We start from the raw sequence: 21,817 nt of genomic DNA, 5'->3' as shown, positions 1-21,817 counted from the left end.
AGCCTAACGGCGTTAGCGAGCTAGCGCAGCATTTCCTCATTACATGGCTGACGAGCTCAGTAAGAACAGCCTTTTAATCAGTGAATGCCACGGCAGGAAATACAGACCAAACACATACAGTACAAGAGAGTTAGACTCACTCGTTCATGTATAGCCTATCTGTGTGCGTGAGTGTGTGTGTGTGTGTGTGAGAGAGAGAGAGAGAGTGTGAGAGAGACACCACTCTGTGTGTGTGTGTGTGTGTGTGTGTGTGTGTGTGTGTGTGTGTGTGTGTGTGTGTGTGTGTGTGTGTGTGTGTGTGCATAAGTGAGTCCACTCACCGTATGTGTGTTATTTCTACGTGCAATTGTGCTTGTGCATGTGTGTGTTATAACAAGGAAGTTCAGGCAACATATGTGTTCCAAATGACGCACATTGTTCACTCCGGTTTGGTTATGAAGGTTTGCATGATGTGCTTGCGATTCCTCGCTCATTGTGCATCATTCAATTTCTATACTGTAATTACAGGGATGAAACATCTTTACAGCTCTCGCTGGCTCTCTCACTCTCTCTCTCTCTTTCTCCTCTCCTTCTCTATCCCTCTATCTCCTCTCTTTTTCTTAGCTCATGTATAATTACTTACATAATTATAGTTCTCTCTATCCCTCTGCTACATCGCACTGCCTGTCTCTGTCTCGTTCTCCTGAGCACTTTCTCACTCTCTCTCCCTCCTCCATCTCTTTCTCTCTCTCCCTCTCTCTCACTCCTCTGTCAGCATGACAAAGTACAAATGCCACACTCTGTTTTATTTTTAATGTGTTCCTTCATTCCATCACAAATACATATACAAACTCTGTGTGTGTGTGCGTGTGTGCGTGTGTGTGATTTCTGCAAGCACACACAGACATTAGTCTGTAGGGGGTTGGTGTGTGTGTGTGTGTGTGTGTGCGTGCGTGCGTGCGTGCGTGCGTGCGTGTGTGCGTGCATGCGTGTGCGTGCGTGCAGTGCATGAATGTCAACCATGACTGTAATTTTTATGGCAAAGATTGTCGCATGGCATCCCAGCAGGTACAATTAGTCCAATTGCCTAGCAACAGAATGACACTTTGAGCAAGGCTGGGGAAAATCAAAGAGCTCTGTCAGGGAGACAAGAGCCATATCCGCCTTTTGCATCCACTACTGTACCTACTGTGGCATACTAACGCATGCTTTTCTGATTTTCAAAGTGTACCTGCGATGCTCCTTCATGCTTCTCCTGAACACACCTTTAGCCCATTTTTCCCATACTACATAACAGGCTATGTTGTTTACTTGCTGAAAGAGACGTCTCAATGTTTCTGAAGTCACTTCAGAACTGGCAGCTCGAGCTCTAGATCTTTTAGGTTTAGAACGCAGGTTTTCACTCCAGTACAGGGATGCTGCCTGGCACTGATGGAAGCTTGCTCGTCTACTACAACAGTTTCTCTCTTTTTTTGTCAGTATTGTTGGCAATGCTGTGCTGCACTGTGAGAGCTTTGTTGATTTTTGTTGTTGTTGTTGGAATTACAAAGTACAAAGCCTAGAGTTGGTTTCTCAGAGGCTTTGTGGTGTAGTGACTGATTGTGGAAACTGGAGAGGAGTATTGGCAATCATTTCAGTAACCTCATTTGGCACCTACCTGCTGTGATATGGTTATCGGGTAGCACTTCACAATAACCTTCCGCTAAATAGTTAACAAATTATTAATTAATTGTTAACTAATGGTTTACTGTATATTTTATGGTTGTATTTTACAGCTATAAAATGTACAGTAAACCATTAGTTAACTATTAGTTAACTATTTGTTAACTATTTATGGGGAAGGACAGCTATTGAAGTGCTACCAGTTTTATCCTACAAGATTATATGTCTATGCCAAGTTGAGTAGCCAGGCCATGCCCTCCTAGTGACGCAACCCCTTCGGCACTGCTTCTAGTCAGGCCAAGAGCAAAGTAAATGAATAGTTCAGATGCAAAACCCCCTAAGTGCCTTTTCAGAAAATAATCTTAATTATTTTTTATTTAATACAAAGCTATCAAAATTGCATATTGTTTTATTTTATTTATGTAATATAACTATTTTTATGTATTATCAAGTACATGAATGTAAACCAAACCAGCAATGGGGTTCTCTAAAAATGTAGAAGTGCAGGTCTTCAGAAATGGAGTTAGGGGGTTTTGCATCTGAACTCTTCAAATATAGTTTCTGATCTCCCGAAAAATCGGGAACTCATTCCCACTTTATCAGGAGGCAAACAACCAGTAAACCAAGGGAGGCTGGTCAACCATGCCGTTAGGGAAATGTAAATTGTTATGCTCTAGTCTTGTTCAGCAAAGTAGGGATACATTTCTTTTTTTTGTGATCAATTTTTTTATGATGTTTTTAATACATCACAGAGAAACAAAACAAACAAGACAACGATAATGGACAGCAAAAAGCACACAAAAAATGTTAATCTAAACAGCTCACCATAGTTGATGAGTAGAAGCAAGAAGTACAAGAGGATAGTAGAAGAGAATAAGAAGATGAAAAAGAACAAGGCATCATCCCAGCATCCTACTTATACAAGATGACCACTTATTGATGTTCTTCCTCAGAGCACCGTGCATACTGGCCACAGATTTTTCAAGTTTAGCCAGGTCTATGGCTGTATTAATCCAATGTTGCCGTGAACAAGCATGAGGAGTGTTCCATCTTTGTGCAATTATTTTTTTAGTGGCAGTTAGGGCTACCAAGAACCAGCGTTGCTGCATTAGGGAAATGTCCAGCTCACTAAAATCATTTAGGTGCTGTTTCCACGTAGCTGGATATTTTTATATGTGGATATTTTTTTCTCCTGATCGTATTGGTTTTGCATTGAATTTGGCCTTCCGTTTCCACGTAGCAGATATTTAAAATCCAGGTATAAAAAGCAGGAGAAAAAAATATCCTAGGGGGCTGAAACGCATTTGTTACAATGGAGGATTTTTTTGTATCCACATTGCGTTTACATCTAGCAGGAGAAAAAAATACCCTGCTACGTGGAAACAGCACCTAAGTAACAGAATTCTTGGGGAGCAACGGATGGTGCGGTTGGGGATGTAGGGATACAGTCCACTTTACTGTAGAAATATAAATTGAGCCACTGGTAAATGTGAACGTTAAGTGGGCACAAAAGAAAGGTTCTATATTCTGATGTGAGTGACAATCAAAGGGATATCTATAATTATGGCTTGGTTGATGAGCCATAGCAGAACTAATGCTACCAGCCTACATGACGACGCACCGTGTGTGATCATCCACAATATCTATAATTATTTTTACATGTGTGTGGGTGTAGAGACACTAAATAATAAGCTGCTTGTTTCCATGCCACTCCACTCCACTGCCCAACATGACATCATGACGACGATGCGTATGAATAACACACCGATGTGAACCGTCGGTAACACTTTATTTTAGGGATACATCTATTAGCACTAATACATACAATGTTAATGCCCGCATAAGTAACTTGTAAGGCATGTACTAAGCAAACGCTAAGGCCTACTAGGTCCTTACTAAGGTTAAATTGGTAATAAATCCCTTATTGTGCATGAAGAAGTCATTTGCGAATACATGCCTAACAAATGTTTGATTATGCTTAGTACATGCCTTACAAGTTACTTATACAGGGACACTGTATGTATTAGTGCTAATAGATGTATCCCTAAAATAAAGTGTTACCGAACCGTCTATTGTGTGTGTGCACCACCACCACTTTGCATTTTAACTCATGCTCTACAACACCCTGTGACAGGTTAGGGGTAAGTATTCAGAAATTATAGCACATATAAAAAAGGTACCTACCTGATTTGAAAGAGAGCTTGAAATGTGCAAAGAAATAAATGGTGTACAAGGACGATAACAGGACAGACAATGACGTTCCAAGCCACTTCTATTATTTGCCAACGTTTATTTTTGTCCTTCACATTGATGCCTCAACAACGTCAGGTAGAAAACCAAGGCAACAATAGATTAAATAAAAGTCTTGGGAAAACGAAAACACAACCTTGTCCACATTGAACAAGTTTAAGGATGCACAACGTTTACGCCTCTTTACGGATGACATCAATGTTACATAATATAACATTTTATTTCGTTCTCTGGATAGCCTGTATGAAAGACAACAGGACTAAACCTTTGTGACAACACACATACATACTGTAAACTTGGTCAGGGATTGTAAGCTATTGTGCCAATATTTCTGCAGTCCTTAAGAATTATGATACAACTGCCTCTTGGCCTAATAGTGACCTGTCGTGTAGTGATGAACAATGTGAGTTCCATCTGAACTCAAAGTCGGTAATTGCTTTTAGAAATGTCATTTTGACATGTAATACATTTTCTGCCAAAGCGCTGAAAACGTGTAAAATTCCCTTGTCACACTGCATGCATACAGGTACATTTTGACATATTCACTTATGGAAACGGCCCACTGTTCCAAATAGACCAAAACGTGCAGCTAAATGGAATTGCTTTCGTGTACGTACCCTTTTGACCCCCTCCCACCAGCAAATGCCAATGTATCCCCTGTCAATACATACAGTATGTATACAGGTCATACGTAGCCTATAGGTGTAAATACGTATGACTGCTTGAGAGGTTCACAAAGGTGCTAAGACCTTAAGGTCAAGGGTCAGCGGTCCACACTCATGAGGATTGAAACACTCTATACTCATCTCAGTAAAGTCGAGTTACTGGGTAATAGACTTTAAATATACAGAGTCGCCGACAGCTTTGACTGGGCCCGGAACATAGCGATCTGAAAGCACCTCCCAATATATAATGTAATGGGACCCCAATTCTGAGTCGGGCCCCCGGCTCTCCCTGGGCCCTGGACAACATACCCCTTTGCTACCCCCCCCCCCCCCACACACACACACATACACACACACACACACCCACCACCCCCCAACTTCCCTGTGTTATTAAATGTAGAGTGTGTGAGGTCAAAACATATTCTGTCACTGCCTGTAATGTATTCCACAAAATCTTTTCCTTTTTGCCTTGAAACACCTCATTTGAATCTGTCAGGTCAAGATGTTTTTCTGCCTGTAGTAAAAGATACCGTGGGGGAAAGGTAGCCTCGCGACGCCATCCTAATGTACTCCACCCAAAGATTTTGGCTCCGCACATCGTCTGGCAAAATCCTCGAGCTCGGTTCTCTCAGTGCTTAGCCAATCAGCAAGAAAGTGAAAGCGAAAGCCCATTGGGAAACTCCAACTCCCATTGTCATTGTGACACAGCACTCCACAGCACACAAGTGAACACTGCACACTGCACACAACGAAATTGCATTTATGCCTCACCCGTGCAAGGGGGCAGCCCTCAGTGGCGCCCCATGGGGAGCAGTGCGGTGGGACGGTACCATGCTCAGGGTACCTCAGTCATGGAGGAGGATGGGGGAGAGCACTGGTTGATTACTCCCCCCACCAACCTGGTGGGTCGGGAGTCGAACCGGCAACCTCTGGGATGCAAGTCTGACGCCCTAACCGCTCACCCATGACTGCAAACAGTTGAGAGTGATGACGCGGAACTCACCCGCGAGCTCCGTTACTGATTGGTTAAGGTAACTATATTCACACTTTCGTTTTGTTATTTGTTTGCTTTTGCGACACTGTATTGTAACAGGCATGCTAATAAAGCACATGTAATGGAGGCTAACTAGCACAGAGTTGGCGTGGAACGTTGTTAAACCTCCCTCCGATAGCCTCATACAGTCTCGTGCCGTTGGGCCGAGAGACTAGTCTCTTGGCCCAGCGGTATCGTACTGTGTCTCCCATTGCCGAACCGTTGTAGTTGACGAGGTCGCACGTTCGATCCCCGAGGGGGGTGAACAGGTGCAAGATGACCTCCGTCACAGTGGTGCCGTGACCCGGATGGGAGTGAGGTTTAAGGGGGAGAGTGTAATGGAGGCTAACTAGCACAGAGTTGGCGTGGAACGTTGTTAAACCTCCCTCCGATAGCCTCATACAGTCTCGTGCCGTTGGGCCGAGAGACTAGTCTCTTGGCCCAGCGGTATCGTACTGTGTCTCCCATTGCCGAACCGTTGTAGTTGACGAGGTCGCACGTTCGATCCCCGAGGGGGGTGAACAGGTGCAAGATGACCTCCGTCACAGTGGTGCCGTGACCCGGATGGGAGTGAGGTTTAAGGGGGAGAGTGTAATGGAGGCTAACTAGCACAGAGTTGGCGTGGAACGTTGTTAAACCTCCCTCCGATAGCCTCATACAGTCTCGTGCCGTTGGGCCGAGAGACTAGTCTCTTGGCCCAGCGGTATCGTACTGTGTCTCCCATTGCCGAACCGTTGTAGTTGACGAGGTCGCACGTTCGATCCCCGAGGGGGGTGAACAGGTGCAAGATGACCTCCGTCACACACAATATGGGTTTTAATTTGAGTTTGGATCTCCAATTAATTTAAATGATAGAGAAAGATCAGACCATCTACCACCCTCCATGGAGACGGATTCCTCATGGCTTTTGCCAGACTAATTGACGGAGTCAACAGTCGGCTTTTCGCCCAGGCTAGGGGAAAGGGCTTATGTGCCCCTTTTCACTCTGATTCGGCAGCAAGAGGTCCAAATTAAATTGTATAAGCTCATAACAACACATGTAACTGATTTTTAAGACCGTTGTTGTAGGCCCTATTTTATATTGCGTAATTCTATGCCACAGTTCCGTTATCCCACACGTTATGGTTCATACAATTTGTATACAAAGCACCTATGGTCACCTTTATATTGAACAAATTCATAGATCTACCAACAAAGATTTGTAGCATTGAATATATCCCTCAAATCAATACATGAATTCATTGCAACAGTTAAATATTTCCTTAAAAATGACAGTGGGCACAAATGCCTGACTGTGGCAATATTATATTAGGCCAATGTTCGACTCGATTGAGACCCTTTGTGCTAATATTGACCCATGCTAATAGCTCTGCCTAAAGGCAGACAGCATCCACTACTCCCCTGGCCAATCTGCCGCCACCCCCCCCCCCCCCCCCCTCCCCTCCGTAATGCAATACTGCACTGCCTATTGCACTTGAAAAGGGAGCTGAAAAGCTATTAGTCATCAGCTTAGCCAGGTCAAGCTGCCATGGATGAGCAGCTAGCACCTTTGATTTTTTTTTTTTTTTAAGTTCTCCAAAGCTCATTAACACATCTGCTCCCTCTGCTGGCCGAGGCGTACCCTTGCACGCTCCCGTTGGCAACCCCATTTGTCATTAGTCATCAAGCAGCAGCTGCCTGCAGTAGAACCATACACCTACTGTACCTGAGTACTCCACCGCTCGGCTCGTGGTTGATGACGTGGCTCAGTGTGAGCTGTCATGAGCTAGTATGTGACACCCAAACAATGTCAACTGCACATTCCAAAAACAGAGTGACACATTATTATGACAACCAGGGGTGTAGCAGCAAACGTTGGATCCTATGTACAATCAGCTCCAATGGACCCCCCCCATTCAGGCATATATTACTTTCATAAATCGGACTGTGTGTGGGCCCACTATATACACGGGACCCTGGTGACTCAGTCACACTTTACCACCCTGAACGACACCCTTGCTGACAACCGTCATGATCATCCATAAATCGTGCTGTATTGTAGAACAGCATTGTACATGCGGGTGCCCGCCCAATTGGGCTACTTTAGATGAGCGTCTGCGGGTAAAAATCAGAAAAATTGGCCGTTTGGCGTTTTTTTTTTTCAGCCGTTTCGGGCCCATAAAAGTCAATGTTTGTTGAATTTGTTGAATTTGGGCGGAATTTAGCGCATTTTGGCATTTTTTGAGAAGCTTTTGGGCGGGATTTGGTCAGACACATCTGGCAACACTGCCTTCCTCCTCCATGACAGTGGAAGAGAGGTGCACAGGCTACTGTTAACACAATATTCAGACTGGTACGGTCTGGTCAGGCCCTCTGTAATGTCACCTCACGACTTATACGCCTTAAGGCCTTAGGCGGGGGCACAACTGCAGCAGTTGGGCTTTTTATTTAGTGTGCAGAGCAAACTCTCTCTCTCTCCAGCTCTCTCTCTCTCTCTCTCTCTCTCTCTCTCTCTCTCTCTCTCTCTCTCACTCTCTCTCTCGCCACACTCCTGGAGCCAGAGTCGGAGTCGGGGCCCGTGGAGGCCTCTCCCGGCGGAGGGGCTGCCGTGTTTGTTTTGCGGGTGTGTGAATTAGAGGTGATTCGTTTGCTCAGTAATGACGTGGGAGAGGCCTAATTAGGCCAGTGTTGATGGGCGCCTTAATTAGTCTCTAGTGTCTTATGCTAATGAGACCTTGATTTGGTGTGCCCACCAAATATCTCGCTCTCTCTCTCTCAAGCTCCTTCACTTTCTCTCTCTCTCTCTCTCTCTCTCTCTCTCTCTCTCTCTCTCTCTCTCTCTCTCTCTCTCTCTCTCTCGCTCTCTCTCTCTCTCTCTAGCTTGCTTTGCTCTTCACACAGATGTGCTCACGCACAGACACTTACAGATGTACACAGTCACACACACACATACACACGCAGAGAAGTCCACAGTCTTTCGCTGTCTCAGAGAGAGAGAGAGAGAGAGAGAGAGAGAGAGAGAGAGAGAGAGAGAGAGAGAGAGAGAGAGAGAGAGAGAGAGAAACTCACACTCTCTTACTCTCTTACACGCTCCCTCAGGATCACATGAAAATACAGAGGGGGGAGAAAATGTATTATATAATCCAGAACAATTAGTCTAATGCTGCGTGGACCCACTGCGCCCCTGGACCCAGAAAAGGCCTTACAGAAGTTCATCTCTCGCCTCTCCTCCCCGCCCCTCCCCTCCCCTCCCATGCTATTCACGCACCATTAAATGCCAAGCAAGGCTAAAGGGGACTTTAACATTGGGAATCGCAGAATTATTAACATCCATACATTTATTCAAGCAGTGAAGTCACGTAACCAGCAGTACAGACCCATGTTACATCAGGCAAAGACATGAATAATGGTTTTTATTCATAATACATTATCATGATCTGTAAGTAATGGTAATGAGTTAAATGCAACATTCATAAGTTTTCGTATAGGCCTATATATGGAGATGAACATGTACTGTATGGAACATGTATGGTGCTTTTTTTCAGCATTTCAATAGTTGCTTTGACCATGATCAGCTTTCAGCTAACTCTTTTTAAGTTAAGTTATTCTAATACTATTAAACAGAATAAGAGAAAGGTAACATTTTACAGACTGACATTGGTTCTAAATCTACAAGCCATGTTTTTTTTCTTTCTTTTGGGTGAAGAGTGTCTTCTTTTCTTCCTTTTCCCTCTTCTTTTACTTCCTCTTGTCCTCTCCGTCTTTCTCCGTGGCCACTGCAGTAGAGGGCAGAAGATAAGAGAAAGAAGCACAGATTAGGCACGGGAGAGATCTCACAGATCAACAGTTTCTTTTTTTTAAGTATTTTTTGGGGGCTTTTCAGCCTTTATTGGTTTTTATGAGACAGGATAGTGAAGGAGAGACAGGAAGCGAGCTGGGAGAGAGAGATGGGGAAGGACCGGCAAAGGACCCGTACCGGGAATCGAACCCGGGTCGCCCAAGTGGTAAACGTGTGCCCTACCATATCAGCCACGGTAGGGCCAGATCAACAGTTTCTAAAGCAGTGGTTCTCAATCTTTTTTGAACAAACGCCCCCTTGACCTCATCATAAGCATATCAATGCCCCCTTTAGTATTGAAAAATAGAATAGACTAATGCAACCCCCCCCACCCCCAATGGGAACTAAACCACGCCCCCACTCAGCTGTATCCTTCTTAACGCCCCCCTAGAGCTTCCCAACACCCCCTGGGGGACTGTAGCACCCCCGTTGAGAAACGCTATTCTAAAGACTGTAGTAGCTCCTCCACCATCATCACTTAAGTCATTGTGACTCCTAAGACCTATGCGACAGTTCTAGTCTGTGAACGTAATAGTGTTCTTCTGCACTGCACATTAGGCAGCCATTTTACACCATTATTGCCTCATTGCCATTTTGACTTGTATGAAATGAACTCAACTTGAAAAAGAATGGTCGTCGCACACTCAGAACTTCATGTAGTTACATTCAATAAGACCAATGTTTCGGCTTACGCCTTCATCAGGTCAAGATGACTCTGATGAAGGCGTAAGCCGAAACGTTGGTCTTATTAAATGTAACTGCATGAAGTTCTGAGTGTGCGACGACCATTCTTTTTCAAGTTGAGTCTATTTGTCTGCCGTACGCACCTCAAAAGATGTGCTTTTACTGAAACCCGAAGAAAGATGCTTCAATACTTCTTTTTTTCCCATAAAGAGAAAATGTGTTCCTACACCAAAGACAGGACGATTATGACCGCATAGACAATCTGACTCGTGTTCTCGGCTGAGAATGTGGTTCAGCAGTGGTCTTGACGCGGCCAGATCACACCATCATTGCTGCATTGTCACTTTACGTAGTTTGATTAAAGTAATAAGAGAGTATGTTGCTTTACACTTAGCTGACGTTTTCATCGATAGCAACTTATTAACTTTAGTTATTTACAGGGTATCACACTCACACACACACACTTCAGAACCTGTCTCCCAACATGTCTGTGCACGCGTCGCCACTGCTTCCTAACCAGTCGTCCATGCCTGCCCCTAAAATATGACCCTAACCCAGTGATTCTCAAAGTGTGGTCCGGGGACCACTGGTGGTCTGCGACAGAGCTCAGGTGGTCCGCAAGGGGATTTCTACTTTTCCAAGACAAGCTAGCATTAGGCTGTATTTGTAACATAATTGCAGACCTTAGCATAGCTGAAGTCTTATTTTCATCACAATAAGACAGGCTTGTAATGTGAATCAAAAGTAAGTGATCTGCATCGAAATAAGCAGTGTCAAATTAGCACCCCTCAACTGTCAATTCAGTTGACAGGTGGTTCCTGAACATTTTTTGGGAGACAAAGTGGTCCTTGGTCTGAGAAAGTTTGAGAAACGCTGGCCTAACTAAGCAATATAGCTACAGTAAACCATACCTCGCACTTCCAGCCTGCACTCCACCTCGTCCTCTCCCAGGTCGTTGATGGCCTTGCAGGTGTACTTGCCCCCGTCGAACAGGCTGGGCTTACGGATGTTCAGCGTCAGGACACCCTGGTTGTTCTGCATGATGAACTTCGGGTCGCCGCCAATGATCATCTTGTTCTTCATCCACACGATCTTTGGCTGGTGAACACACAGATACGTACACACACGCAGACGCAGACGCAGACGCACGCAGGCACGCAGGCACACAGGCACAAACAAAGACAAAAATTACAGTATACCAGTATATCCAAGTCAATATATTGGGGCACATACAGTATTGGAGTATATATATGAAGCAAAATGGTGCATATCCGTCTTGGTACATCTTGGGAAATGGACATTTTTGTTTTGGGCATTCCATTACATTGCATTGCAAAATGCTATTTATATAGGTTTAAAAAGTATGTTCTCAAAATATTTGAATGGCAAGAATTCGCGGATGGATGATAGGACTTCTGAACAATCATTTCCAATAATAAAATGCAAAAGTCACAAATGGTGGATACACTATTTTGCAACAAAACTCTATATTTAAAGTTCTATTATTTCATCGGAGGGGGGTGGGTTTTGCTTTTTGCTTTCTTGGTCTTTGTTGTCTGTTGTTATATGTGGGTTACTCTTTGTGTTGTTATCTTCTATTTAAAAACAACTTTGAATGTACATAAATGTGTGATACTTTGAAATGCTTTTCACAATAAAAAAGACTTGAAATAAAAACTATACTCTTGCTATGAAGACATTATATACAGTAGGTACTATATGGCTGTCACTGCAGGCACCCTGATGCTGTAATGTGCTGTGATATACTGTAGTGCCTCAGACTGAAAGATCAGTCATGCTCCTCTCCTCTCCTCCTCCTCCATCTCCACAGACTAGAGGAGCAGCGTGATGTGATGGCTGCCATTGTCAAAAGCTAGTTCCCCATATAATGGAGCACCAGCTGTTTCGGCCCGCAGCCCCTCCTCAGCTCCTCAGCCTGGCATCACTGCACCGCACCGGCTCCCCCGGATCAATTCCAGCTAAAGTGTTTGATGGCGGGACCACGTACGGCGCAGCATCCAGCACGAGAGTAGAGGAGAGGAGAGGGGAGAGGAAAGGAGAGGAGAGGAGAGGAAAGGAGAGGAGAGGAGAGGAGAGGAGAGGGGAGAGGAAAGGAGAGGAGAGGAGAGGAGAGGAGGGGAGAGGAGAGGAGAGGAGGGGAGAGAGGAGAGGAGGAGTGGAGAGGAAAGGAGAGGAGAGGAGAGTAGAGGAGAGGAGAGGGGAGAGGAAAGGAGAGGAGGGGAGAGGAGAGGAGAGGAGAGGAGAGAAGAGGAGAGGAGAGGAGAGGAGAGGTGGTGAGAGGAGAGGAGAGGGGAGGGGAGAGGAGAGGGAGAGGAGGGGAGAGGAGAGGAGAGGAGAGGAGAGCAGAGGAGAGGAGAGGAGAGGAGAGGAGAGGAGAGGAGAGGAGAGGAGAGGAGACTAGAGGAGAGGAGAAGAAAGGAGGGGAGAGGAAATGAGAGGAGAGCAGAGGAGAGGAGGGGAGAGGAGAGGAGAGGAGGGGAGAGAGGAGAGGAGGAGTGGAGAGGAGAGGAGGAGAGGAGAGGAGTGGAGAGGAGTGGAGAGGAGAGGAGAGTAGTGGAGAGGAGAGGAGAGGAGAGGAGGAGAGGAGAGGAGAGGAGAGGAGAGGAGAGGAGAGGAGAGGAGGAGAGGAGAGGAGGATAGAGAGGAGGAGAGGAGGGGAGAGGAGGGGAGAGGAGAGGAGGGGAGAGGAGAGGAGAGGAGAGGAGAGGAGAGGAGAGCAGAGGAGAAGAGAGAGCTGCTATATGATGTACATGTAGCTATAGTTTCTGTGCATGTGTGTGTGTGGGTGTACATGCTTGCGTGCGTGCATGCGTTCGTTTGTGCATGGGCTCATTACAGTGTGTGTGTGCGTGCGTGCGTGCGTGCGTGCGTGCGTTCGTTCGTTCGTGCGTGCGTGCGTGCGTGCGTGCGTGCGTGCGTGCGTGCGTTCGTTCGTTCGTGCATGGGCTCATTACAGAGTGCCGGCATGTGTGATGGACGTGCTTGGCTCAGCATCAAGGGAGCGCGTGGTGTGCCTGCAGTCCCAGGGTCTAAAGCGGCGTACACACACATTACTAGCTTCTCGCTTGCTCGCCTACTCGCCACTCTTTCATGGAACGTTCGCTGAAAGTTCCCGTGGCTTTAACTGCCAATGTACAAGCGAGAAGGACCGATCTCTACTTTCCAATTGGTTACTCGCTTACTTGCCTCGCTCAAAGTTAAAATATTTTCATATTTTATTTTCAATATTATATCCGCCCACATTGCATCGCTTGTACAGTACTCGCCTACTCACCAGCTCGTCTCGCTGGAACACATTGATATTCTATTGACTTAATTCGCTGAGCGAGAAACTAGTAGCGATGTGTATGTACGGCCCTTAAGGGTTCTGGGGTCATGGCATCACTGGGTTTCCATTTTAACACACTTTTATCTGAGATGCAGTGAGGGCAACGCCTTGGCTGTTGCACCAAGTTCATAGATTCATAGAGCTTGGTGTGGCAAAGATCCCATAAATAGAAAAAAAAGATCTCAGAGGGGAATGATAGGATGTCTATGTTTATGTTACCTTGCTTTATGTTTATTTTTTATAGTTTTAAAAAAATATTTTCATTAAAAATCAAATCAAATCTTGACTTGATTTGAATTTTGCATGCAACTGCACAGTTAGAGTCCATTAGACTGATATTGATGGCACAACATTCGAAGGGTTTCGTTGTAAAACGGCGTATACCATTTTGTAGAATGTTGGGAAATGTATTGGGCATTCCATTGCATTGCACCAACATATTTGAATGGCAAGAATTCGAACATGGATGATAGGACGTCTGAACAATCATGTCCAATAATAAATTGCAAAAGTAAATAATGGTGGATACACCATTTTGCAACGAAACTCTTTATTAATTTCTTGTTCGTCCCCAAATTTTTGGACGAAGTCATACCCGAAGTCATATGCGGCAATTGGCAGATCGACTGCCATAAACACCACTACATGCTTTAAATGCAGTATGATGACCAGGCCCAGACCAACAATGACCTATTTATTCCCACTGCAATTAACACAACAGTGAATACGACCTTGGAAACAGCATAGTGTGGAGTGTGCCCTTTATTGAGTGGTATACAGAACTGGTGAACAAAGAACCTTTGCAGAGCAAGTACGTACCCTGGGAACGAAGTAGGTCCCTGGGAATGTAAGACAACCTTTTGTCGTGGTCCTATTCCTTTCCCACCCTATACATCTGGGCAGGGCCGGATTAATGCACAGGCTAGATATGGTTGCAGCCTTGGGGCCCCCACCTGCCAGGGGGGCCCTGACTGGTAAAAAAGTGAAACATGGCAGAATTGTGACTCAGTGCAATAGTGAAAAATGAATCTGTCATCTTGAGTACAGTTGGTAGTCATGTTATCTTTAATTCCTTGCTCTGAATTATGACACTGTCACTATGTAAATTTGCCAAAAAATTTGCCTTCCCCTGCAGGGCCCACAGCATCATGTAGCCCAGGGGCCCCAGGCCATCTTAATCCGGCCCTGCATCTGGGTGATAAAGGAGCCTTAGAAGGTTGTGTCCTGACAAAAGGACCCTGGGAAGATGTGAATGTCCATTGGCTGAATGTGTGGGCATAACAAGTGCAGTATTCACAGAGGTGTTTTTTTTTTTAATTATTTTTTAAATAGAGAGATCCATTCTATGGACGTCTGTGTTAAGTAAAAGTGACTGATTCCACATTTGGAAAAAATGGAGATGGGCAACTCTTGATAGATCTTGAACGATAGATCTTTGTGAGGATTTTTTTCTCTCTTCCTCTCGATATTGAGACATATCTTTTGAATCTAGAGCGGATGGACTCCAGGGTGTCATTTATTCCTTTGATTTGTGAGCAGTGATTTTTACAATAACCGCTAGTGGAAAGGAGTGAAAAGACACATGTTCAGAGTTAAATGTCTTTTTTTAACGGAAAATCTTTCTGGTTGTGACTTGTAAGGTTCTGTGTTTTTATTAGCCTGAGTTTCTGCAAAGGCACGAGGGGATTAGCGTGAAGCTATTTAAACATTCATGTAAACCTCCATGGCTAGATTTATATGCCCTACTTATAACTGTGTATAACTGAACCCTTAACCTTTCCCAGAGTACAGAAGTGTCTGATCCGCTGTACTGCTTTACTGAATGACTATATCCAATAAAGCCCGTCCAATAATGACATAATATTATTGAGAAAGGCAGTGATGTGTACATTGACACCCCTGTACAAGATAGAAACAAGAGAGATTGAGTCTTTTTAATCTTAAACAGACTAAAGATGAAATAATAGGCTTTCTTCTGTTCCTGTTGTTAACCAAGTCCTGTTTTTTTGTTTTTGTTTTTTTTAAACACATACACAAATTCTCATAAATCCCCCAACACTCGTCAAGGGCACCCGCGTCGTCAAGGGTACCCAACTTTAAAGGAGCACAATGAAGGATGACGACGTTTGCGCGGTGCCCGTGGAATGCCTGTCCCAAAATTTACGCCGTCATGTAAATATGGTGTTTAAATAAGCTCACTGTGAGAATGTTTTTCAAGCGATTTTTCGTATGAAAAGTGTTTCCCACGACACTCGTAGCGGACCGCTCTGTCTAAAGTTGCATTTGGGGTTCTCTGACAGCAGACCGTGAAAGTGGTCGTGAGAGTCATCGTTCACTTACTAATGACTCAAATAAGCATTGGCTGACTCGGGACAGTGATTAACTAAACTAATCCTACATAGAGCCCCTTTAACCGATGCACTATCCCATCACCCTACCCACACTCACCTTAGGGAAGCCTCGCACAGAACAACTGATGGCGGCGCTGTAGCCTGCAACGACACACCTGTCCACCAGGGGCTGGGTGAACTTGGGAGAATGAGTCATGTCCATTTCCTTGTAGGTTGGATTTTTTTGTGTCAACCCTGAGAGAAGAAGAGGGAAGAAGAAAGGATGATGATGATGATGATGATGATGATGATGATGATGATGATCATGATGATGATGATGATGATGATGATGATGATGATGATGATGATGATGATGACGATGACGATGATGATGATCATGATGATGATGAACAGCAAGAATTTAAAATGATTCCAATGTAGCACAAGGGAGCTACATTTTAAGCATTTGTTTTTGGAATTTTCAATTTGGAATCTCTCATTTAAAAGCTCTATTAAACTACCATGAATGAAAAAAAAAATCTCATTTGAACTCATGAGGTAACAACTACGTGAAGTCTTATCCTCCAGGCATCACCAGAAATCCGGCGGGATAGGAAACAGGAAAGTCTGAAATTGGCAGTGAGACACACACGCGAGGACCCAGGTCCATCTAATTCACACGTGTTAACCCTGCGCCTTTGAAGACAGAGTAATTGCACTGGCCTGCCCGGTAGGCCTGAGAGAGGGAGAGAGAGAGAGAGAGAGAAGAGAGAGAGAGAGAGAGAGAGAGAGAGAGAGAGAGAGAGAGAGAGAGTGTCTGAAGACTCAAGACTGAAGTCGGCCAGTGAGTCAGTCCACTTGTATCCAATGTTGACATTTTAAATGGCCAATTGAACAGGGGGAAGTAAGGGGGAGGTTAATCCGCTGTCATTCACTGAAACTGCAATGCGCCTCAACTCTAAAGGAGTGCATTGTTTGTCTCCACCATTTTGTGCTGGGGAAAAATAACAAGAGCAAGCTGTATCTTAGCTCATTGTTTGTACTACAGAGTCTATTCAATTTACAAAGAGGCTGTCTGCAAAGACAACCTTGTATGGTGCAGCAGCCACACTGTATGTAACCACAGTCTATTATGTACAGTAAGTAATACATGGGTAGATGACGGATAGGCAGCAAAAAACATTTTTTTCACAAAACATTGTTTATGAGGGAAAAAAGTATATGTCTACGTAGTGCAGCAATTAATCTTTCAAAAAATCCAAGTGGTCACAATGTTGGTCTATTCATTGATTATTTATTTACGTTGATAAAGCAATTTGCTGAAAATATGTCCTTTGGTGTGATGTTAAGAAATAAACATATTAAGTAATGTAGAAATGGCTTGATGGAGTTTTATGAACATTGTTACACTCTTCATATTTATTGCAATTTTTTAAAGTCTTAATTTAATGAGAAATTACCATTTAAGTATTTTTTTTCCCATTAGATGTGAGATTAATAGAAACCTTCGAGGAGAAACAGGGATATCTTTCTTTTAAATGTTCAAAATTGTCCGAATTTATACTAACTTTTCAGGGACGATAATTTGTTCTTCCCTAATGCAATATTCAGTGTTTATCAAACATATTGTTTAGCTCAAACAAATATTTGAGCGTTTAAAACATGTCACACCGTAGGACATTCATGTCACGCTAAAGGACAGAAATGCAAAACTGAGCCAGAAACAAATATATCAACATGATTATTTTGTCTTTTGATCATAATATAATGTTGTAGTCAATATGGACCTACACTTTACACTTTTAAGTCTTTGAATCGTCGATTATCAGCCTACTGTAACTCTTAATGACAGCCATGCGGTCATTAAATGTAACCTGCAGAGCTCATAAGACTCATACTGAAGTGTGACCTTGGCATGACCATCACACTTTTGTAGGTATGCTATGACACCATTGAACCTGTAGTGTGTAGTGGCCAGTGCCTGTGTGGTATCTCAAGCTGGACAGCACATTTATGCTGTATATTGAGCTCTCCACAGCATACTTTATTCATCTATACTCCTCTATATACTCTCTCACTGATCTTTCCTTCACTGTTACCGTTATATTTTATGGTTTCAAAGCACCATTAATGACATTTTATATATCATTTGACAGTACCTAAAATCAACAGCAAATATTCATCAACAATGCATCAAAGTATAAATTCCAAAAGTCAATAAAGGAATAAGTAATTTGAATACACAATATTTATCTAGTCAAACAACAAAACAACAAAATATGTACTACCAGTTGTTTTAAAAGCTATTTCTCAAATATCTAGTCCATTGGTGTGACCTGTTTGTCCTTTGGTGTGATACTACTTTTACCATCACACCATAGGACTTTTGAGCTTTTGAGTTAATTTAAAGCCATGTCGTTGCAACTGAAATACAATTTCACCTTTAGTAAGATGCATTTTCATACATCTACATAAGAAAAAAATATGAAAAATATACACTATTGTCAAAATGTATTTTATGGCTGTCACACCAAAGGACTACAAAACTAATACATCTTGTGGTAGCAAAACATAATTGATTGACTGAAGAACTCTGAGAGAAAAATCTCAAATCCACCCTTCCTATTGGCTTCTTAAGGGTCTAAAGTCACAATTTATGTACCGCTGGAGCTTCAACAATAGATATTTATCCACAGAATTAACCAAAAATATGATGTCACACCACAGGACATTGTTTTCTGCGACAAAGTTTCATAAGTCCATACGGTCTCAGAAAAACAGGAAAAAAATTCAAAGCATTGCCACTTGCTAAAATAGACACCTTGAAAAACATGCCAGGGTTGTTTAGACAAATGACTGAGCTTTGATTATTTATTTAAAAATCTTTTAATATGGAGAACCAGGCTTGCCTCAGTCACACCATAGGACAAATGTGACATTTGACTCAAAATTAAGTATACTTATTTAAGCTCTAGATTTATTACACATTACTTTTTCACAACAACGACATTAGTTTAATCATTTAAAGCATTGACAATTTTGAAAGCATGAATTTACTTAATTTTAAGAGCCTGCGACAGCGAAATTTACACGTCACGTCATCTACCCACATGTCACTCACGGGTTTTGCCAATGTGCATTGTTTACAATTATCACAAAAGTGTGCAATATCTATTTATTTATGTGTACAGGCTGTGGCGTAGCAGCAAATGTCCTCCATGTACAATCAGCTCCAATGGACCCCCCCTCCCCCCAGCCCCCCCACCCCAGTGATATACTGTATCTACATAAACCAGACACTGTGTGGGCCCCCTATACATAAGGCCCTGGTAACTCAATCACACTTTACCCCCCTGTGCAACACCCCTGTGTACAGGATTAACTATGTATCTATAGTGTTCAAATACAATTTGTAGTGAGAATAATGAATCCCTTGTACCTTCTTTGGAGATGACCGCGGTGTTCTTGCTGACGGCAGCGTCGTCGCTGAGGCCGACCAGGTTCTCGCTGAAGATGCGGAAGGAGTACTCATTCCCCATCACCAGGTCGGACACCGTGCAGTTGGGCCTGCGGTTGTGCTCGTAGACTGTAAACCACTCCTGGGGATGGAGGAGATAGTGGGGTGTGTAAAGGTTATCGCTTTATATTTAAAGGTACACTGTGCAGGAAATGGTCAAAAAAGGTACTGCAACTATGCTGCTCATTGAAACTGGGCTGCCTTTTGCCAAATTTGACCTTAACATGGAAGTTTACTAAGTAATAAACAAATATTTCCTAGTATGGTCCAAGTAGAGTCATTTTTGCAGCTAAAAATGGCTATTTTTGGAAATTCAAAATGGCGGACCATGGAGAAGATCCCCCTTTTCATGTATGAAAAGTGCAATTGTTTTTTTAATTTTTTTGAATTTTTTGAAAGGGCAGCATGAATTCTGGAAATAAACAACTAAAAATCTCACACAGTGTCCCTTTAAAGTGATACTTTACCATTTTTGGAAATAAGCTCATATTACACTTAGCCTCACAACGCCATCCTATGTACTCCACCCAAAGATTTTGGCTCCGCACATCGTCTGGCAAAAGCCTCGAGCTCGGTTTAGCCAATCAGCAAACAGTTGAGAGTGATGACGCGGAACTCACCCGCGAGCTCCGTTAATGATTGGTTAAGGTAACTATATTCACACTTTCGTTTTGTTATTTGTTTGCTTTTGCAACGCTATATCGTAACAGGCATGCTAATAAAGCACAATATGGGTTTTAATTTGAGTTTGGAACTCCAATTAATTTAAATGATAGAGTAAGATCAGACCATCTACCACCCTCCACGGAGACGGATTCCTCATGGCTTTTGCCAGGCTGATTGACGGAGTCAACAGTCGGCTTTTCGCCCAGGCTGTATTACACTTCCCCTCAAGTTAAATGATTGAGTTTTACCTTACTCCTGTACGTCTTTCCGTTTGCTGAGTATGGCAGTGCAAATTTTACCCCCAAGCTAGCAATTAACATTGAGTCCCATGAGACCAGCTAGCGGCTTGAAAGTACAGGAGAAAGGTAAAACTCAATCATTTAACTTAAGGGGAGGTGTATTATGAACTTATTTCCAAAAATGGTACAGTATCACTTTAAGGGTCATCTCTTTAGTGCTCCCACTAGCAGGGCGACTGACAGCTTTGGCCGGGCCTAGGACCAAGGCATTTTAAAGGGGCCCCCACATTCTATACATACAATACAATGAGGACCCAGTTGTTTGCCCCAACTGATCTGTTTGCATCCCACCCCCACACACCCTTTCCTGCTCAATAATAATATAATATTAATAATGCCAGAGAAAGGAAAGTATATGAAAGACTAGGCTTGACTGACTCTTAAAATCAACTGCTTGGCAATTTGAAACGTGAAACAGTTAATTATTTTAGTAAGGTCAAGTGGTCAGTGGGATTTACAGGACCAGATGTTGGTCATGCATTGTGGTTGAAATGTATCCAGTGGTCGAGGGGGGGGACGCTGTGGCACAGCGCGCTAAGCCCCACATTTGGGCTTACATTGCCCACGGGGACCTCGGTTCGAATCCATCCGGGGTCATTTCCCGACCCTGCCCCATCTTTCTCTCCCAGTCATTTCCTGTGTACTCTCACACTGTCCTATAATAATAATGGCTAAAGAGCCCCCCAAAAAAACATAATTAAAAAAAAAAAAAAAGTATCTGGTGGTGTGGTGGCAGACCTTGGTCTTGAGGTCAGCCTTCTGGATGGTGTATCCCAGGATGTCACAGTTGCCCGTGTCTTTAGGCGGCTGCCACTCCAGAGCCGCGTTGAAGCCCCACACATCAGTCACCATCACGGCCGTGGGAGGACCCGGCTTGTCTACGGGATACACAGAGAGAGAGGGGGGGGGGTGGAGTGTGAGACACTGTGTGTGTGGACACGCACGTGCGCATGCGTGTGTGTCTGTGTGTTTGGCTGAGGAAAAGAGAGAAAGGTAAAAACAGAGAGAGGGAGAGAGAGAGAAATAGACAGCAAGAGAACCAGAGTTCAGAACCTCTGTGTGTGTGTGTGTTTGTGTGTGTGTTTGTGTGTGTGTGTGTGTGTGTGTGTGTGTGTGTGTGTGTGTGTGTGTGTGTGTGTGTTTGTGTGTGTGTGTGTGTGTGTGTGTGTGTGTGTGTGTGTGTGTGTGTGTGTGTGTGTGTGTGCGTGCGTGTGCCTGTGCCTGTGCCTGTGCGTGTGCGTGTGCGTGTGCGTGTGCGTGTGCGTGTTTGCATGTGTGCATGCATGTACTGTATATTGGTGTGTGTGTGTGTGTGTTTGTGTGTGTTAGTGTGTTTTGTGTATGCACAAGTGAGCAAGAGCACTCGGTGTGTGTGCATAAATGTGTGCGTGTTATATTAGTTAAGATGAAAAACAAGAAAAACGATGAGAAAACCCATGGACATCTCAATGTCTAAACATGGATGGACCCGTGTGAGGTCGGTCGGGTGAATTCCGGGTGACACATAAACCGAGGAGGAGAAAAACGATGAGAGGAGATCAGAGCAGAAGAACATGAAAGTGTGCC

The 21,817-nt window shown here is 43.8% G+C and overlaps 1 protein-coding gene across 9 annotated transcripts in view; it reads right to left on the bottom strand.

Annotated features, from left to right (window-relative positions):
• Positions 1–8,966: 8,966 nt before the first annotated feature.
• Positions 8,967–21,817, bottom strand: part of mybpc2a (myosin binding protein Ca) — a 116,236-nt gene continuing 103,385 nt past the window's right edge. For all 9 annotated transcript variants that reach the window (XM_063189369.1, XM_063189377.1, XM_063189398.1 and 6 more), the window contains 5 exons: positions 20,990–21,129; positions 19,209–19,368; positions 15,888–16,024; positions 11,002–11,188; positions 8,967–9,344 (listed from right to left, as the gene is read on the bottom strand). In XM_063189369.1, the coding sequence (XP_063045439.1) occupies positions 9,307–9,344; positions 11,002–11,188; positions 15,888–16,024; positions 19,209–19,368; positions 20,990–21,129 (662 nt within the window). In that variant the 3' untranslated portion in view covers positions 8,967–9,306. The remainder of the gene's footprint in view (positions 9,345–11,001; positions 11,189–15,887; positions 16,025–19,208; positions 19,369–20,989; positions 21,130–21,817) is intronic.

The sequence above is a fragment of the Engraulis encrasicolus genome, chromosome 2, assembly GCF_034702125.1.
Source record: "Engraulis encrasicolus isolate BLACKSEA-1 chromosome 2, IST_EnEncr_1.0, whole genome shotgun sequence".
Classification (NCBI taxonomy): domain Eukaryota; kingdom Metazoa; phylum Chordata; class Actinopteri; order Clupeiformes; family Engraulidae; genus Engraulis; species Engraulis encrasicolus.
The sequence above is the reverse complement of the archived record's forward strand: the minus strand, read 5'-3'. Positions and strand labels throughout refer to the sequence as shown.